The 20,623-nt window shown below is 42.6% G+C and overlaps 1 protein-coding gene across 3 annotated transcripts in view; it reads right to left on the bottom strand.

Annotated features, from left to right (window-relative positions):
* Positions 1–14,900, bottom strand: part of bbs7 (Bardet-Biedl syndrome 7) — a 119,908-nt gene extending 105,008 nt beyond the window's left edge. For 2 of the 3 annotated variants that reach the window (XM_068042284.1, XM_068042290.1), the window contains exons 1-6: positions 14,669–14,900; positions 11,198–11,263; positions 10,102–10,164; positions 6,614–6,789; positions 5,963–6,149; positions 2,701–2,773 (exon numbers count right to left, since the gene is read on the bottom strand). In XM_068042284.1, the coding sequence (XP_067898385.1) occupies positions 2,701–2,773; positions 5,963–6,149; positions 6,614–6,789; positions 10,102–10,164; positions 11,198–11,263; positions 14,669–14,704 (601 nt within the window). In that variant the 5' untranslated portion in view covers positions 14,705–14,900. Of the gene's footprint in view, positions 1–2,700; positions 2,774–5,962; positions 6,150–6,613; positions 6,790–10,101; positions 10,165–11,197; positions 11,264–13,373; positions 14,648–14,668 lie in introns of those variants that run through there. The other variant, XM_068042298.1, reaches the window with a different exon arrangement.
* Positions 14,901–20,623: the final 5,723 nt, after the last annotated feature.

The following is a 20,623-nucleotide window of genomic DNA, read 5'->3' as shown; positions in this document are numbered from 1 at the left end:
TTGCTCGCCGCTGTGCTTGCTCCCTTTGAAATGCTAGTTCAAATTCAAGTTTTTGCATTACCCATTTTTCCCATTCAAACAAGGTTTTTCATCTTTTTTTTCTGTTTAAGCGGCTTCATCTTCATCCTAGCTAATTCAACTGAATTCATCTGAAATCACCTTTTTCTTCTTCCAATTTCAAATGCTGTGCTATTACTTCAATTATGTCTGCTTTCTTAGCCCGTGGTTTTAACTCTAATGCCAACATTTTGGGCAATTCCTTTAACCTCGCCTTGGTTAAGTTTTTCAAATCACTCTGGGATAAATCCTCCTTCCCCAAAAAGGTCGTGGCTGCTGACACATCCATTCTGGTAGTGTAAACTTTACTCTAATGCACAAGAAACCGTTTTTTTCTTACTTTTCCTCTTTTCAATTATTTTTTCCCCTGTTACGGCCAGGTGAGGAAGTAGTCTCAAGCTCCCTTTTCGCCCCTTATCCTTTTTTTAAAACACAGTGGTTGAGCACAGCACCCCAGTAAGCGTTTGCTCCTGTTCCTCTAACATGATTGCAAAAGAACCAGACAGTTTTTCTTGAGTTTAAACAACAGGTAAGTGTTCAGTGCAACACTCTAACCTGATTTATAATAAAAATACGCTACATATTCACGAGAGTCACATACACACAAATAGATTACAGAGGGTAACAGATTTGGTGGTTGGATTGAAGTCTGGAATAAATGGAACTTAAACACAGTATGAGAGTCCAATAGCCCTCACCTGAAATATAGTCTAGAAGTCCTTGCTGGGTCACGTGTACAGTGGTTGGCTTGCTTTGCTCAGGGCTGCTGAAGGCAGAATGAGTGATGGTTTCTCTTTCCACACCCACCCCCACCCCACCAAGTTGCTGGCTGTAGCAGTCTGTACGCTTGGCAAGGGGGGGGTAAGAGGATGGGGGCGTTGCTAGTCGTAGCTGGATTTTCTAATATTTTCCGGGGGGTTGGGGGAAGGGAAGTAGAAAGAGAGAGAAAACAAAGTCTTTTCAGTTACTGCCTGTGTGACAAAGCTTACAGTTTCTTCAGAGTTGTGCAGGCAGTCACATGGCTCTATCAAACCCATTCGTTTTTAATGAGATATTTTCTGGAATCTTCTGAGATTCAAGGTGCTACATGCCTCAGGATGTCCAGTCACACTTCGAGGGCGTTGGCGCTTTCAAAGTCAATGGGTGTAGATGGCCTTGACGACCGTATTGATAAAGCCATTCTAGGTAATTCAATTACTGACAACAAGCCATTGGTCCAGCTGGGCTTGGCTAGACTTTTTGTCTTCTGTTTAATATCCCAGGGTTTCAAATGGAAATTTCAGTGGCCACCTTGGCTGCTGTTTTTTTAAAAAAAGTTAACATGTAGGATTTTTCCATTTGAAGTCTAATGTAAGTTTCCAACCAATGAAATTAATATTTCCCATTTGGCATATAGGGTTTTCATGACATCCCACTTACAATTGCACGTAGTCAGCTTTGGGTTATCCCGCACAGAACACCCAATTATAAGACCGAGGCAGGAGTAGTGCATTGTCTTTTCTAGTTCCATTTCTTCACAGGTCACAACATATATTTAAAAGTTTACCCAGTTAACAATATAGTCAAATCATATACTCTACATCTCAGAATAACATATACCAACCAGGTTTCTTTAATAAACAAAATCAGTTTATTATAAAACAAGACTTATCCAGTAAAGAAGCAAAGCATTAACACACATTGAAATATGAAAGTTCCCTTTTTAAATACCCAAGAGGCATACTCACACACACTAGTTACATAAAAAAATTCTCTCTGCAAAGATCTTTTACAAAAAAACAACAAAAAACAACTTTGGCCAAATACTTGTTAATTCTTCATGAAAACGGATGAAATATGTTGTGTCCCAAAATGGCATACAGTCTGGCATCCAAGTACATGTAGATGGGTCAGTGGGATCTTTTCTGGAGCACTTCTTTTCAGGTGGCATCGAGAATTAATCTGGCAGGCCTTACAGGAGCGCCTCAGGAGAAATGCTGCATCAGAGTTTTTAGCTCTCACACAATGGATTTTTGCAGGATTTTGCAGAGACAGGAGGAAAGAGATGAGCTGGGTGTTTTTCTCTTGGCAGGCTGATCTCCAACTAACTCACAGTCCATATACCAACCAGAAAGTCAAAATAATGTCCCAAAAATGAGACCCCTGACCATCATAAATCTTGACATTTCACTTCTCTGTAAACATCTTCCCCAAGTCAGCAAGATTTCTGTTGTTTATTGAGCTTAAGGCATGTGACTTCCAGTAAAGGTTGTTTTCATACCAGACCTCTCAGTGACCCTTGTAAAAAAAAAAATCCATGGAATCTTATCAGTTTTAAGCACAAGTCTGCAAAAAAATATTTAAAAATGGAAGCACTTTCACAGCATTATGCATGGAGAAGTCATGGCTAAGGTTCTGCCAGTCCTCTTAGGTTGTTGGCAAAGCAAAGGACTTTGGTAACAAGATGCGCACAATGAAAATGCAGTTGCAGCAGCACCATATATTGTATTTGAGTAAAAGAACCAGCTATTAGTATACTGTAGGTATATTTGAAAATCAAAGTACTATGGATAATGGTTGACCTATCAATTTATGCCCACAAATGTACAATCTTTTCAGGATAAAACATAGTAATAACCGTACGCTTGGTTCCAGCATACTTGCCCCCACTTCCATTGTTTAATGCCAGGACTTTAGGTACTCCGGGGACTTCCACTTCATACAACAGGTCGGATCCCTGGTAAAATATAGCAAGTACAAGACTGTCAAACATGCTAACCATGATATAATCAGAGACAATTTTAAATGTCATAAAATGCACTAACTTCTACATAATCTTCATTTCCACAGCTCAATAAAAAAATGAAAATGTAACAAATTGTAATTTGCCAATGCTTTAGAATCAAATAGAGAGGAAGATACCTAACAATCATAGAACCAGAGACGTTTACAGCATTGGACGTCATTCAACCCATCATGCCTGAACATGTTTTTTGCTTAAGCAATCCAAAACTAATCTCACTGTCCCACTCTTTCCCTATAACCCAGTATCTTTCTCAATTTTGAATATTTATCCAATTTCATTGCAGAGACATTGCTTCTCGTCGATCACGTCCATGCTCCAAAAACCTACTGTACGAAGAAATCTCTCTTTCTCTTTATTTGATTTTAAATTGATGACCCCTCCAACACCCCAAAAGGAAATAGTCTCATCAAAGCTCTTTATTTTAAAAAGCTTGATTTCTTCTCAAGTTTCTCTGTTTCAGTGAAAATAATTCTAATATCTCAAATAACCATAATCCCTCATCCTGGTAATATCCTCATGACCCTACACTCCACCTCTGCCATCCTTCCATAATGGGGTGCCTAAAGCAATATTCAAGATTCTGATGGTGGCATACATTCTTGTACAAGTTCAACATTAACTCACTGCTTTTGAATTCTACGCCTTTTCATTTAAAAAAAAATCAAGGTTTCAGATAACCTTTTTAAGGCCTTATTTACTTGCACCACCACCATGTATATATATCTACACCCCAATCCCCATCTGCTCCTCTACGCCATTTAAAATCTTACAATTGTAATACCCAGACTATTGCCCTGGCTGAGAAAGTAATTCAGCATTGACCCGGAATCAAATCTGCAACTTTTCTGTGACAAATATAGGTTTGTCTTTTGGCATTAGTCCAGCCCATAAATGGATCCTACATCCTTACATGCTGGAGTAAATTCGAACTGCCAATATCTAATTGTATAGTAGCACAACAATAATACACCCTTAGGATTTAAACCAGATATTTCTGCATTTCACACATTCTTCCAGGTGCCTCCCCTATTTTCTCAAAAGCAAACTAAGAAAACACTAGGAAAAATGCTTTATTTTACATAAACTGAATGTACAGACCAACATTTATGATTGAATTCAATCAATACAATTTGTCTTTATGAAATGATACAAAATAATGGAGACACTATTCTTCCCCCATGTTGAAATTATACAATGTACATACTTCTACTGCAGTTCCAATAAAGGCTCAGTCTCTAAAGGCAAGCAAACTGTCAAGATTTATTGTTGAACATAAGTGTTTACAAGTAAGCAAATATGTCTATTATACTTACAACTAGAACATTCATCAGGAATCAGGAGTATAACCAATCCACGCTATTCCCGATCAGACTTAAGACACCCTAATCTATAACACATTCAATTTTGATCACAAGATATTGTTATGACCACGGCGGGAGCAACGCATGGTCAATTCAGTCCCATCCCTCCACAGGTCGCTGCATATTATTAAAGTTTTCTACACAACTGGAAAACAGCCAAATTAAACACTCTAGTAGCCCCCAGAATAAAACAGACCAAACCAGATTTCTTTAGACAACTACAAATTAACTATTTTTATAAAACTAAATCTTAAACACCATTAAGATAAACCTATGTTTAAAGACCTTATAACTTATTTTAATCTAACTCTAACTGTATAAAACGCTAGTTAGGCCACAGCTGGAGTACTGTGTTCAGTTCTGGGCACCACACTACAGGAAGGATGTAATTGCATGAAGAGGGTGCAAAGGAGATTCACCAGGATGTTGCCTGGGCTGGAGAAGACGGAAAAGGCCAGGGTTGCTTTCCTTAGAGCAGAGAAGGCGGAGGGTGGATATGATTGAGATATACAAAATTATGAGGGGCATTGATAGGTGAGATAGGAAGAAACTTTTTCCCTTAGTGGAGGGGTCAATAACCAGGGGGCATAGATTTAAGGTAAGGGGAAGGAAGTTTAGAGGGGATTTGAGGGAAAAGTTTTTCACCCAGAGGGTGGTTGGAATCTGGAACGCACTGCCTGGAGGAGTGTTAGAGGCAGGAACCCTCACAACATTTAAGAAGTATTTAGCTGAGCACTTGAAACATCACATCATACAAGGCTACAGGCCAAATGCTGGAAAATGGGATTAGAATAGTTAGAGCTTCATGACCGGCACAGACACGATAGGCCGAAGGGCCTGTTACTGTGCTGTATAATTCTATGACTGTAACTCCCCCATTCATACACATACATTCAAAAATAACAGTAGTTATCTGGTTTTAAATTTTTTTAAAAAAATTAACTGTTTCTTAAGAATAAATAAATAAGTAAGTCTTTGTGGGTTACGTTCCTGCTGGATGAGGTATTTTAATGTGGAAATAATCAAAGGCTACTCAAAATTTTCACTTCGATTTGATGAAGCAGTCTGTTTTTGATAGGCATTCAAACCTTTCGGCTGCTGCAGGCATCAACAGTTCCTTCAGCAATACCAAATAGTCTCTTAAAAGCGTTATTTCCTCTTCAGGCAATTAATTTGGCCTGTAGCTCCTGGTAGAATTTCTGCTGAGAGAATGGACAGCTCTTTTCTCTTCAGTACACTTCGCTGGTGAGTCTGGTTCATGCTTATTTTACACACTGTCAAATCGAAACATTATACCGGTCTCCTGCTGTTGCCTCGGTAACAAAATGCAGCTGTGGCATACTGTGCCCCCAGAAATATAAAACTGATCTCCCTGTCTTCTCAATCCAATGGGTGTGAAGAGTTTATCAGTCGCCAAGACGTGCCAAAAAATTGCTTATCACGTACAACCAACAAACAATATCAAAGCTTAACTCATTACAATTTAATCTACTTTTCATCTTGATGCTTTTTTTCCTAAACTTATGTAAATATACTTTATGTTCAAACCCAACATTTAAAAGTAACTGGAAAAACTCAGCAGGTGTGGCACAATCTGTGGATGCTGCCAGACCTGCTGAGTTTTTCCAGCACTTATTGCGTTGCTTTCAGATTTTCAGCATCTGCAGTATTTTGCTTTAATTTAAAAGTAACAATTTTTCCCAAATTTTATCTGTGGAAAATCAGTCAAAATTATTTAATACAGAATCTGTCACATTACCTTTAAAACCCTGAGCACCCGGTCTTGACAGGCCAGTACTGGTGTAATATGGCCTACTTTTTCCACTGGTAAGCAGATTATATCATTGATCTCGTCACTGGACAAGTAGTAGTCCTGATCTTTACAGTCACAGTAGTGATTATAGATATAGTTTGCACACAAGAAAAGGTCTGCACCAGACACATACCTGTAAGGAATTAACAGTGAGAATTTTATGACAATATATGATGAGAGTGAAAAAAGGCAACTCCACATGCACAATGCTTTCTTTTTAAATGGAAAAAATAAACAAAAGGTTATATTTTACATATATTTATATATAGTATCTGTATTTATTGCATATTTTCAAATGTAAATTCCTGAATAAAGCCCAGAATACTCTTAATCATGTTGCATGTGGCTGCAAGATAAATATTTTTTACTCCAACCAAAATACAAATTTGAATTAAACCTGGAGGGCAATTAAGGCTTTCCTCAGAAGCAACATGGAGATTTTGTTGGTAGAAGAGGAGGAGGGCAAGAGTACATATTCCATTAATACTTGGGCAGCAATCAGTGGAATGCTGTGTGGTACAGGAAGCTGTAAATCTGAAGAAGGAGGCCTTATTTCTGAACAAAGGTAGATGGGGACACAATTCATGGATCACTTACATAGCTCGAATGATTTCCGTAAGGTTAGTTTCAAATGACAGGAACTGCTTTCCCTTCTTAGTGAAGCCTCGCACCTCTGAACCTACGCTTATAAAGATTTTCTCCTGTGGAGTACCAATAGCTCCTCCTAGTTCCAATCTGGAAACTTTCTGTCCCGGCAAGGTCTTGAACACTGGCTGTGTACAAGCAAAATCACACACTTAACTTTCATGAAGACAAATTACTTTTGCAGCTTACAAAGTATGTCCCATTAAAGCATACTAGCATCTCACTTGTTGGGAGCATGCAGTTTCAAATACAATTTACACTATAAACTGTTATTTCAAGGATACTACCCACAGTGAAAGATCAGATTAATTTAACAAAATGTGCTCCACCACAGCAATGAAACTATATGGTGTGCTGTGACAAACAATCTCCCCTCATGCCAAAGTCAAGAAACTTCATCACCAGTTCCAACTGAAACAATTCCATTCCCAGATTCTTTCATGCTTCATCCAAAGAAATAAGTTCACTGACTCCAAATAATAGAAATAAAAGTCAGCGTTATTTTCATATTACAAACATCATCTCAAGTTTAAAAAAATCGTAAATTATCACTTACAATGGGAGAAGTTAACCCCAAAAGACAGGTGGGGGTTAAAGTCTAAAGTCTGAATTCCGACCCCAAACCACACACTTCCGATTTTAACGGAGGCAGGTTAGCATTTTAACTATTATAATGAATCTGCATGCCTCATTTTTATTCACCATTTGACATTTAACCCTGGTCAGCGGGGTTTCCCAAGCCTCAGGAAACCGATCAGCTAAAACAAAGCAAGGGGCTGCTAGATCAGGAAGTAAGGCCTTTCCAACCGCCAGCATTAAGGCACCACCATCATCACCTACTCCCCTCTTCCCCAGGCCCAACTGTTCCAATCTCCACCCCAAGGCCTCAAGCCTTCCACCAAGCCCCCACAGGGCTTGACTCTTCCCCTGCAGGGCTCTGAACTCTTCTCCCTCCAACCCATTCCAGCCCAGGGTGGTGGCCTCCCAACACCCCCAATTGCCAGCCCAGGGCTCTGTCGTCCCCACAACTCCCAAGAGCTCAGATCACTCACTCAGGCCAAGGCTTCTGACCAACCACCCTTGGGCTGCTGTACCTCCCCGATGTCTCTGACCTTTTACCTCCCCAGGCCACTAATCTTCTGCCCCCCCCACTCCCCTCAGTTCTCTAATCCCTCAGACCTCTGATCACCAACTAGCCACATCCCCTCCCCCTACAAGTCAGCCTGCAGATCTACCCGGTCATGCAACCTCCTCTGGACTGCTCCCTGCCCTACTGGAAGTCAATCCTGTCAATTGCAGGCAGGGAATCTATCATTTTCGTCACACTCACACTATAGAGTTGAAACTCCACAGCATGCAGTGGAACTCTGACTTCCGGGTTTCCCATATTCTACTGGGCATGCACACAAAACACTAGTCTATCTTTTCTCTTTACAGTTTACTTCTCTTCACAAAGTTAATTAATTCAAATTGTCTGCCAGTTCTAATCGAAATTGTGCAAAAAACAGCTAATTTAAATTGTTTAACTCAATGGAGAAGTTGGGATTGTTCACCTTAAAGCATACAAGGCTAAGAGGAAAAATAAAAGCAAAATATTGCAGATGCTGGAAATCTGAAAAAAAAAACAAAAAGTGCTGGAAATACTCAGCAGGTCTGGCAGCATCTGCAGAGAGAGAAACAGAGTTAATGTTTCATGTCTGTGACCTTTCATCAGAACCTGCTGAGTATTTCCAGCACTTTTTTTTTTCCAGATTTCTAGCATCTGCAATATTTTGCTTTTATCTTTCCTCTTAGCACCTGGCGGAAACCCACGCGGTCACAGGGAGAACTTGCAAACTCTACACAGGCAGTACCCAGAACTGAACCCGGGTCGCTGGAGCTGCGAGGCTGCGGTGCTAACCACTACACCACTGTGCCGCCCACACGCCACTGTGCCACCCACACCTTGATCGAATATCCTCTTGGCCTTTATATAAAAACAGTGCTGGAAATACTCAGCAGGTCTGGCAGCATCTGTAGAGAGAGAAACAGAGTTAATGTTTCATGTCTGTGACCTTTCATCAGAACCTGCTGAGTATTTCCAGCACTGTTTTTATATGAAGGCCAAGAGGATATTCGATTGAGGTGTGGGCGGCACAGTGGCGTGTGGGCGGCACAGTGGTGTAGTGGTTAGCACCGCAGCCTCACAGCTCCAGCGACCCGGGTTCAGTTCTGGGTACTGCCTGTGTAGAGTTTGCAAGTTCTCCCTGTGACCGCGTGGGTTTTCGCCAGGTGCTCCGGTTTCCTCCCACCGCCAAAGACTTGCAGGTTGATAGGTAAATTGGCCATTGTAAATTGCCCTTAGTGTAGGTAGGAGAATGGTAGGGAATATGGGAATAATGTAGGAGGGGATGTGGTAGGGAATATGGGATTAATGTAGGATTAGTATAAATGGGTGGTTGATGGTCGGCACAGACTTGGTGGGCCGAAGGGTCTGTTTCAGTGCTGTATCTCTCTATAATCTCTCTCTCTAATCTAAAATCAGGAAGGCTTTCAATAGTTTTGCTCCAGTTACCCTGTTTCCAATGGCTGAAGGCTTGATAACCAGAGGGCACAGATCAAGGTGATAGGCAAAAGAACCAAAGCCGACATGTTTTTCTTGTGCAATAAGTGGATAGGATTTAGGATGTATTGCCTGACAGGGTGGTGGATACAGATTTAAAAGTTGCCTCCAAAAAGGTATTGGATAAATACTTGAAGAAAAAAATTGCAGTGATATGGGAAAAGGAGTGGGACAAATTGGATTGCTCTTTGAAGGAGCTGGCACAGACTCAATGGGCTGAATGGCCTTTGCTGTATTATTTTATGATTCTATGCAAAAGCACCTTTGAATTAACAGAACACTGCATTTCCAACATTTCTCATTTTAATTACTTTTTCATGTTTTAAAACATTTTTTTGCATTTTATCCAGTCAGGCTAAACATTGGGAGAATGCAATGCTTGGCAAGGCACAATGCACTAAAGGCCTGCTACCCAACCCGAAGCCGATGGGACCCGACATGTGTCGGGTTCGGGTCGCACTTCTGGGTCCGGCATTCGGGGTCAGGTCGGGCCAATGGGACACGCTTTATCACCACCTCAGGTAAGTGACTTTAATGTCAATTTACTTTTTGGACTTTAAAGGTGGTTTTGCTACAGTTATTTTAAGCTTGTACAGGTAAGGAACAAAGTGAAAAACGGAAGCTGGGTTAACTGATGGTCCGGTCGGGCACGGGAAAAAATGGAAGGACTCGGGCCAGGTCGGGGTCAGATGGGATTCTGTCGGGCTCAGGTCAGGTCTCATTTGCAGACCCAAGCTGGCCTTTACAATGCACATTTCAGATGTTCAACTTCTCAAAGTCACAATATCTCTCCGAAAATATTAAAAGGTTTAAGTCATAGCTTTGAGTTGATACTTACAACTGCCTCTCCCTTTTTAATACCGAAACAAGTAACCACTCCATCATGATCTGCGATGACCACCTAAAAGTTCACACAATAAGAATATTTAAAAGAATAGCAAAGGTGTTCAAAACAATTGTTTAAAGTTAAACATAAAAGCGGAGTACTGCTGAAAAAGAGATATGATGTCGAAGCTTTTTGCCTTGCACTCATCAGGACAGATGCAAGAATGCCAAATTTCAAAGGGGCTACAATTTAAATTGCAGGAGAAAAAGGTATTGACTAGTTGGCAAGTCGACTCTGATTGGTCGAGGCGTTGCCATGTAGAATGCAATGCCAGGTATGTAGGCCATATGTTGCAACAACTAGCGGATCGCATCAAACAGCACGGCCCTTCAGCTGTTCGCAATCGGCAGAGCATTGACCGTACTCAACCAGCCCATGCTTGCAAAACTCAGAACATAATGTCAAATGTTAGATGCGATTCCATAATTGGACAGCACTTGAACATTCCTGAGTGTGCCAAGAATTACACTAATAACCACTTTAAGATTATTAGTTGGGCTCGCAACATGGCTCACTTACGCATGCTAGTAGCTCCATACATTCATACTCAGGGACCTGTCCTCTGCAGGCAAAAGGAACATGCCCAGGTTTTGTGCCTTTTTTGAAGGAAACAAAAGCGTGAGGGACAACAGTTCCCTGGTGCATTCACCATGGCATCGCCTCAACCAATCAGCACCCTTTTCTCATGCAGTATAAACTGTTGCTCCCTTTGAAATTTGGTATTCTTGCATCTGTCCTGGTGAGTGCAAGATGAAAAGCTTCAACAGCATGTCTCTGTTTGCAGCAATACTCAAGTTCTGTACTACCAAGCGACGTAAAAGTTCTAGAAAAGTATAAAAATGCTGATATAAAATTAAAACAACAGGTTCCAGTGCAAGTTTTGGTTTCCAATACAACAACATACATTAAATAAATCCTTGCTGAGAGTGCGGTATAGTGCGAGGTTAAGGATAGGACATTAATTTTCTCCTCTTCTCGTCCCCACAATTGTGCCTGGAACTGGAATAACAAATTAACATTTTGATGTGTGTACTGAATGGGAATTAACCTTTTGGATTGCTCTGCGCCCTGAGGCAGGTAGGAGCCTCATGGTCTTTTGGGAAGTCACTCCCACCTAAGATAGAAATAAAAGAAAAACAAATTATAGCAGTATCATAACAAACAAATGTTGATTATCTAATCTATGAATATACAACTTACTGTAGATGCTCAACAGAAAATAAAATCAAACTATTTTGCATGGTAATGTCATGACAGTCTTAATTTGAAATTGAAGATTTGAAATTTAATGCACTGAATGAAGATCAAGGACATTACCTTGGTTCATAATGCTCTACTAAACTCTCACAAGCCCAATACTGATGAGGAAGTTTTGTTGTCCCATCCTACTTCATTCAACCAGGGGCGGCACAGTGGTTAGCACCGCAGCCTCACAGCTCCAGCGACCCGGGTTCAATTCTGGGTACTGCCCGTGTGGAGTTTGCAAGTTCTCCCTGTGTCTGCGTGGGTTTCCTCCGGGTGCTCCGGTTTCCTCCCACATGCAGGTTGATAGGTTAATTGGCCATTAAATATTGCCCCTCGTATAGGGAGGTGATAGGGACAGGTGGGGATGTGGTAGGAAAAATGGAATTAGTGTAGGATTAGGATAAATGGGTGGTTGATGGTCGGCACAGACTCGGTGGGCCGAAGGGCCTGTTTCAGTGCTGTATCTCTAAACTAAACTGAATAAAAAGCACCCCTCATTACAGCATCCTGATGTTTCTTGACTGATTCCAAAGTTTTTCTGTCCAATACCCTCACTGAATTTCTATGTGATGCATTCATCATTCTCTGCGTGAAGAACTTTCTCACAAGCACCCATCTTATGCTATCAGAACAGTAATGGCAACCTTTGGAAGTAGAAGCAGAAATGGTCCATTTGTGTGACAGAATTTAGAGGATACTTTATGACTCCCAGTGAACAAATGGCATATGGTTAGAAGTAGTGAAGGGGAAAGAGGATCTGGAGGGGCATTAGACCCCATCAGCTGCTGGAGCTTGTATTCCTTAGAACAGGGTTAAACATGTGAAGGGGCAGGTTTGACCACAATATTGACAAACAAATTTGATGCTAGTTATATCAACTATATACTCAAGAAAACGAACATCATGGGGCAGGATGTCAGAAATGCTCCATCCATCAATATTGGCGACCACGCTCTGGAAGTGGTTCAAGAGTTCACCTACCTAGGCTCAACTATCACCAGTAACCTGTCTCTAGATGCAGAAATCAACAAGCGCATGGGTAAGGCTTCCACTGCTATGTTCAGACTGGCCAAGAGAGTGTGGGAAAATGGCGCACTGACACGGAACACAAAAGTCCGAGTGTATCAGGCCTGTGTCCTCAGTACCTTGCTCTACGGCAGCGAGGCCTGGACAACGTATGCCAGCCAAGAGCGACGTCTCAATTCATTCCATCTTCGCTGCCTTCGGAGAATACTTGGCATCAGGTGGCAGGACTATATCTCCAACACAGAAGTCCTTGAAGCGGCCAACATCCCCAGCTTATACACACTACTGAGTCAGCGGCGCTTGAGATGGCTTGGCCATGTGAGCCGCATGGAAGATGGCAGGATCCCCAAAGACACATTGTACAGCGAGCTCGCCACTGGTATCAGACCCACCGGCCGTCCATGTCTCCGTTATAAAGACGTCTGCAAACGCGACATGAAATCGTGTGACATTGATCACAAGTCGTGGGAGTCAGTTGCCAGCATTCGCCAGAGCTGGCGGGCAGCCATAAAGACAGGGCTAAATTGTGGCGAGTCGAAGAGACTTAGTAGTTGGCAGGAAAAAAGACAGAGGCGCAAGGGGAGAGCCAACTGTGCAACAGCCCCAACAAACAAATTTCTCTGCAGCACCTGTGGAAGAGCCTGTCACTCCAGAATTGGCCTTTATAGCCACTCCAGGCGCTGCTTCACAAACCACTGACCACCTCCAGGCGCGTATCCATTGTCTCTCGAGATAAGGAGGCCCAAAAGAAAGAAAGAAAGAAAAAGAAAGAACTTGACAATATGCTCTCAAGTAGACACAATAAGAGGATATCTATACAAAAAAGATACTGCTAACTTACTGATGAAATATCTCAAATGGAAATAGTTATTCTATCTCCCCACAGACCACAACATATTTCACGTAACTAGTAAATATCAACAGGACCTCTCTCTCCAGAAGCACCGCCTCACCTTATCTCAAAGCTGTTCTACTCCGCAGTTTCATTTCATCCTTCGTCTTCATCCGGCACATTAACAAAGAACATTTTTTCTTCCTTTTAGGTTTTAAAGAACACAAGCTCCAGCAGCTGATGGGGTCTAATGCCCCTCCAGATCCTTCTTCCCTTTCACTTCCTTCTGACCCCATCCCTTCTGATCTGATTCCTTGCTGTGTATTCACTATGCCCTCTAACCTTCCCCTCTCTGACATTGAACATTCTGTACTCAGCTTTATCCCCTTACACCCCCCACCTCAATGAACTTCGCCTTCGGCATGACATTGAGCTCTTCTTCAGTCGCCTCTGCCTCTGGGCTCACTTCTTTGACAAGCAGTCCTCCCCCCCACCACCAGTGGACCCATTCATTCACCTCCAGCATTCTCCCTCCACCCGGACCGCTCCCTCTGGCCTCTTACCCGCTCTTGATCTTTTCATTGAAACGGTCGGCGAGATATCGGCCATCTCAATTTCTTTGCCCTCCTCACTCACTCTAACCTGTCCCCCTCTGAACTTGCTGCACTCTGTTCCCTCAGGTCTAACCCCAACATCGTCATCAAACCTGCAGACAAGGGTGGTGCTGCTGTTGTCTGGTGTACCGACCTGTTCTGATGAAGAGTCACTGACCTGAAACGTTAACTTTGCTTCTCTCTCCACAGATGCTGCCAGACCTGCTGAGTATTTCCAGCATGATTTTATTTCAAATATCAACTATTGTTCAATTACATAAATAGTTCATATTTTGATACAAGAAAATCACTGGCACATGTACTTTTTAGGGTAGTGTATCTATTTGTTTGATTTCCTACAAAGGGAAATAATACTTTTTAAAACTGTTTTCCTCAAGCTATTCCTTTCTCATCCTTCCTGCTGCGTCATTCCAATGGCCATTCTGTATACCTGAACCCAAATTCTCTCCTCTTCAACATCCATATTTCTGAGTAATGGCCAATGAGTACTACTTTTGAGTAGGAACGTCTTCCCCCCCAAAGTCCCTGAAGCCAATTATAGCGACCTTGTCAATTATATTACCCTGGGGATAACTTCACACAGCATTTTTAACTTTATAACTGAAGTTCCACCAATCGGAAATAATGTGACTATAAGACTTTTCTTTAACCGAAACCCAGCGCCTGATGTTTGAGAATATACTCGCTGGTTGTGCTGTAAAAAAAATCGGGGACTTTCCATCAACTGGATCTACACGCTGGTGCTGCCCGTCGGCAGACGCACATTAAACAAAACCAGCGATAACTGAGCCAAGTCTCCCACCTGCAGGTAGTCGACGCGATTTAAATTTAACTCCATGGCCGCCTCGATTTCTTGTTCTGAAAGATGCCCGAATTGGGAGGATCAAAGAACGAGGGCTGTTTAAAACAGTGTCAGGGACCAAGCGACGCACGGAAAACTCATGCCCGAAACGGCTGGGCATCAAACTGAGACAAGAAACAGCCTCCTGTAAACCACGATTTCTGAACAAATCCACCCCAGGCCGCGCTAATTCCGTTTCTAGGGTGATTTTAGGCGTCTTCTAACGCCGCATACCATTGGCTTCAGGTGCCTGTATTGACATTTAATCTCGCCGCTCATTGGTAGCTACAGATGGCGCACTTCCAGGGCTTCCATTTGGAGGTTGGGAGTGTCAGCAATTGCTAAAGAAAGGCTTGAAGTTGTTTAGCATTTTTCACGGCCATCAGACGTTTCAAAGCACTTTACAGCCAATGAAGTACTTCTGATGTGTAGTCGCTATTGCAATGTAAGAAACATGGCAGTTAATTTGTGCACTGGTCTTAAATGTCCAGATTTTCCTAAAACTAAAACATGCCAGGTTTCAAAGAAAAAGATCCAGGAAATTAGGGCATCAGTAATTTATTTCCATTTCCTTAATCTTTTGCACTGTGAAACCTCGCCAAAACACTCAGCATAGCTACCTCTCCCCTCCCACCCTACATGGAGAATGCAAGTTTCCTGCAATTTAACAACAGGTTTTTTTATTCATTCATGGGATTTGGGTGTCGTTGGCTAGGCCAGCATTTATTGCCTATTCCTAATTGCCCTTGAGAAGGTGGTGATGAGCTGCCTTCTTGAACCGCTGCAGTCCATGTGAGGTAGGTATACACACAGTGCTGTTCGGAAGAGAGTTCCAGGATTTTGACCCAGCAACAGTGAAGGAATGGCAATATAGTTCCAAATCAGGATGGTGTGTGACTTGGAGAGGAACTTGCAGTTGGTGGTGTTCCCATGCATTTACTGCCCTTGTGCTTCAAGTTGGTAGAGGTCGCAGGTTTGGAAGGTGCTGTCTAAGGAGCCTTGGTGCGTTGCTGCAGTGCATCTTGTAGATGGTACACACTGCTGCCACTGTGCATCGGTGGTGGAGGGACTGAATGTTTGTGGATGGGGTACCAATCAAGCTGGCTGCTTTGTCCTGGATGGTGTCAAGCTTCTTGAGTGCTGTTGGAGCTGCACCCATCCAGGCAAGTGGAGAGTATTTCATACCTCAAAATAAGGTGTCAACCTGGTGAAGCAACAACTCAGGACTACTTGCATGCCAAACTGCATAAGCAGCACGCAATAGACAGAGCTAAGCGATCCCATAACCAACGGAGCAGATCGAAGCTCTGCAGTCCTACCACATCCAGCCGTGAATGGTGGTGGACAATTAAACAACTAACTGGAGGAGGTGGCTCCACAAATATCCCCATGCTCAATGATGGGGGAGCCCAGCACATCAGTGCGAAAGATAAGGCAGAAGCCTTTGCAACAATCTTCAGTCAAAAGGGCCGAGATGATGATCCATCTCAGCCCCCTCCTGAAGTCCCCTGCATTACAGATGCCAAACTTCAGCCAATTCGATTCACTCCGCATGATATCAAGAAACGACTGAAGGCACTGGATACTGCAAAGGCTATGGGTCCTGACAATATTCCGGCAATAGTACTGAAGACCTGTGCTCCAGAACTTGCCGCGCCCCTAGCCAAGCTGTTCCAGTATAGCTACAACACTGGCATCTACCCGGCAATGTTGAAAATTGCCCAGGTATGTCCTGTACACAAAAAGCAGGACATGTCCAACCCGGCCAATTACCACCCCATCAGTCTACTCTCAATCGTCAGTAAAGTGATGGAAGGTGTCATCAACAGTGCCATCAAGCAGCACTTGCTCAGCAATAACCTGCTCAGTGGTGCTCAGTTTGGGTTCCGCCAGGGCCACTCAGTTCCTGACCTCATTACAGCCTTGGTTCAAACATGGTCAAAAGAGCTGAACTCAAGAGGTGAGGTGAGATTGACTGCCCTTGACGTCAAGGCAGCATTTGACCGAGTATGGCATCAAGGAGCCCTGGCAAAACTGGAGTCAATGGGAATCAGGGGGAAAACTCTCTGCTGGTTGTAGTCATACCTAGTGCAAAGGAGGATGGCTGTGGTTGTTAGCGGTCAATCATCTGAGCTCCAGGACATCACTGTAAGAGTTCCTCAGGGTAGTGTCCAAGGCCCAACCATCTTCAGCTGCTTCATCAATGACCTTCCTTCAATCATAAGGTTAGAAGTGGGGATGTTCGCTGATGATTGCACAATGTTCAGCACCATTTGCGACTCCTCAAATACTGAAGCAGGCCGTGTAGAAATGCAGCAAGACCTGGACAATATCCAGGCTTGGGCTAATAAGTGGCAAGTAACATTTGCGCCACACAAGTGCCAGGCAATGACCATCTCCAACAAGAGGGAATCTAATTATCTCCTCTTGACATTCAATGGCATTACCATCGCTGAATCTCCTACTATCAACATCCTAGGGGCTACCATTGACCAGAAACTGAACTGGAGTAGCTATATAAATACCGTGGCTACATGAGCAGGTCAGAGGCTAGGAATCCTGCGGCGAGTAACTCACCTCCTGACTCCCCAACACCTGTCCACCATCTACAAGGCACAAGTTAGGAGTGTGATGGAATATTCTCCACTTGCCTGGATGGGTGCAGCTCCAACAACACTCATGAAGCTTGACACCATCCAGAACAAAGCAGCCCGCTTGATTGGCACCCCATCCACAAACATTCACTCCCTCCACCACCGGCGCACTGTGGCAGCAGTGTGTACCATCTACAAGATGCAATGCAGCAACACACCAAGGCTCCTTAGACAGCACCTTCCAAACCCGCGACCTCTACCACCTCGAAGGACAAGAGCAGCAGATGCATGGGAACATCACCACCTGCAAGTTCCCCTTCAAGTCACACACCATCCTGACTTGGAACTATATCGCCGTTCCTTCATTGTCGCTGGGTCAAAATTTTTTAAAATTTATTCATGGGATGTGGGCGTCACAGGTCAGGCCAGCATTTATTGCCCATCCCTAATTGCTCTTGAACTGAGTGGCTTGTTAGGCCATTTCGAGGGCATGTAAGAGTCAACCACATTGCTGTGGCTTTGGAGTCACATGTAGGCCAGACAAGGACAGCAGATTTCGTTCCCTAAAGTGAACCAGATTCGTTTTTACAACAATCGACAATGGTGGGATTCGAACCCATATCCCCAGAGCAATATCTGGGTTTCTGGGTTACTAGTCCAGTGACAATACCAGTACGCCACTGCCTCCCCCTGGAACTCCTTTTCTAACAGCACTGTGGGTGTACCTACCTCACATGGACTCCAGCGGTTCAAGAAGGCAGCTCACCACCACCTTCTCAAGGGCAATTAGGGATGAGCAACAAATGCTGGCCTGGCCAGTGACGCCCACATCCCATGAATGAATTAAAAAAAAAGTACTGTGTACAGTTTTGGTCTTTTTTAAGGAAGGGTATACTTGCATTGGAGGAAGTTCAGAGAACGTTCACCCGGTTGATTCCTGGGATGAAGGAACTGTCATATGATGAAAGGTTGGGCATATACTCATTGGAATTTAGAAGAATAAAAAGTGATCTTATTGCAACATATAAGATTTTGAGGGGGCTTAGCAGAGTAGATGCTGAGAGAATGTTTCCCTTTGTGGGGGAATCTCGAACTACAGGGCACAGTTTCAAAATAAGGGGTCTCCCTTTTAAGATGGAGATGAGGAATTTTGTCTCTCAGAGTATCATTAATCTTTGGAATATCTACCCCAGAGGGTAGTGGAGGCTGGGTCATTGAATACATTCAAGACTGAGTTTGAGAGATTTTTGATCTACAAGGGAGTAAAGGGTTATGGGAGGTAAGCAGTGGAGTTGAGCCACAATCAGATCAACCATGATCTTATTGAATGGCGGAATAGGCTCAGGGAACCAAATGGTCTCCTCCTGCTCTTTTCTTATGTTCTTACAATACTACTGGTAGGTCACAACATCCTACACTCCCCAAATGTTTCCTTCTTTAACTAGCTAGGCAGCCAACTACACCAGTTCTAGGATCCCATTTACAGCAAAATGTATCAATAACCATTCACCAACACCTGGCTCGGCTCACCAATGTAATAGACTGTCTTCAATAGTTCAAAGCTGATTCCATATTGGTAATGATTATTTAAATTAGTTCAGTCTATTACATACAGTATTTGAGCAGCAGTTTACAAAGAACTATTGAAGATTACATTGCTCCATTGATCTTTGGATAGAAAACATGGCCCATTCCTCACACTTCCAACTTGCATATGCTTGTATACTTGTCTGGTCTCCTCCTTGGCCCTTTTACACTGAGAATAGCCTAATCACCTAGGATATAGCCCAAAAAACAGAACTGCCAATTATGTATTTTCCATACCCCCATTCTACCCAGTCATGGGCTTGGCAAGTTCTGAGTCCAGGCACTGGCCTTGGGCCTCCCTTATCTGCTCTTCTGTTCTTGTTTTCTGTGTGTGCAGTTGGTGATGCCCGCCCAGAACTTTGAAGACAACAAGAGCTCTCATGGTAAATTCTAACAGGGGAGTAGTAAAACTAAAGTAATAAAAGACTAGCAAGATTAATATTAAGCTGCAATCTAGCCCAATACCAAAAAATAGTAAAAGGAGACTGCAATCAAACATATTTCAACAAATTACAAAAGCATTCCCACAGTAAGAAGAGATAAGGCTGTAGACAGTTCCAAGACTCACTATTTTTCTCCTTTCTTCTGACAATAACAATTAGTTTTTGCATTAACAAGGATACTTGTGATCGTATGTCATCCTGAGAGTCCAAAAGCAGTGAATTTTGCAGATGTCAAAAAAATTAGGATCATTTAACTCCTGCAATGTCTAATCCTTTGAAATACCTTCATACGCCTATATTCTTACAAATTACAACTTATCACATTTCCCAGCAATGTCCAAAAGTATTTCCCATGCAATAAATTCATTTTCCAAAGTGTTGTTATGTAGGCGACAATGATAATGTGTAATAATGTTGACGGTTGTATCTTACAAATCACTGCTTTAGAACTATGGACAGTATTAGTGTATAATTAATAGCATACAATAGTTTGAATATCAGGGCCTAGATGATAGGAGAATATGAAATTTTAATTCCTGTCTCTTGTAGTCACATGCAGCTACTTGTAGCACAGGCTCACTCCAGAAACATTTATTTCACCATTCCAGTTGTTTCATCAAATGGAGCTGGAGACATATCTTTATGATCTTTACAATATTAGTAGAGATAGCAATCTGCTAAAATCAAATACAAGTAAAAAGCATGTAGGATGTGTAACAACCAAGGAATCATGAAGAAAATAAAGTTCTCTGATATCAATTTCACAAAGTACAATTATTGTAGCTGCCAGGGCAAATATGATTGAGAGGAGCAAACAGCAGAGGAAAAACACAACCTGAAAAAGAAACAGAGGAGCAAAGTACAAGAAACACAAAAGCAACCATTAAGTTACAATTAAAAAAAAATCTTGAGCGCACAAGTGAAAACACAAATAAAGCCACAGTTTAATTGTACTAAGGAAAATAAAACATTCATTAGTATGTACACAAGCATTATGGTATCAGGTCAAATAGGCAAGGAAACCCCCTGCTGATTACAACTTACCACTCTCCCTCAGCCAATGAATCAGCACTCCTGCATGTTGAACAGCTCTTGGAGGAACCACTGAGAGTAGCAAGGACACAGAATATACTCTGGGCAGGGGTCTTCAAAGTCCAGCGCCAAGGATAGCTCGGATGCAAGGATTGAGCTGGCCAAGTCCTGAAGGACATAACCGCCAGACTGGACTTGCAGCAGATGGTGAGAGAAACAATACAAGGGAAAAACCCTTTTGCCATGTCCTCACCAATCTA

Source organism: Heterodontus francisci, chromosome 1, assembly GCF_036365525.1.
Source record: "Heterodontus francisci isolate sHetFra1 chromosome 1, sHetFra1.hap1, whole genome shotgun sequence".
Taxonomy (NCBI): domain Eukaryota; kingdom Metazoa; phylum Chordata; class Chondrichthyes; order Heterodontiformes; family Heterodontidae; genus Heterodontus; species Heterodontus francisci.
Note: the sequence above shows the minus strand (reverse complement) of the source record. Positions and strands in the feature narration are given on the sequence as shown.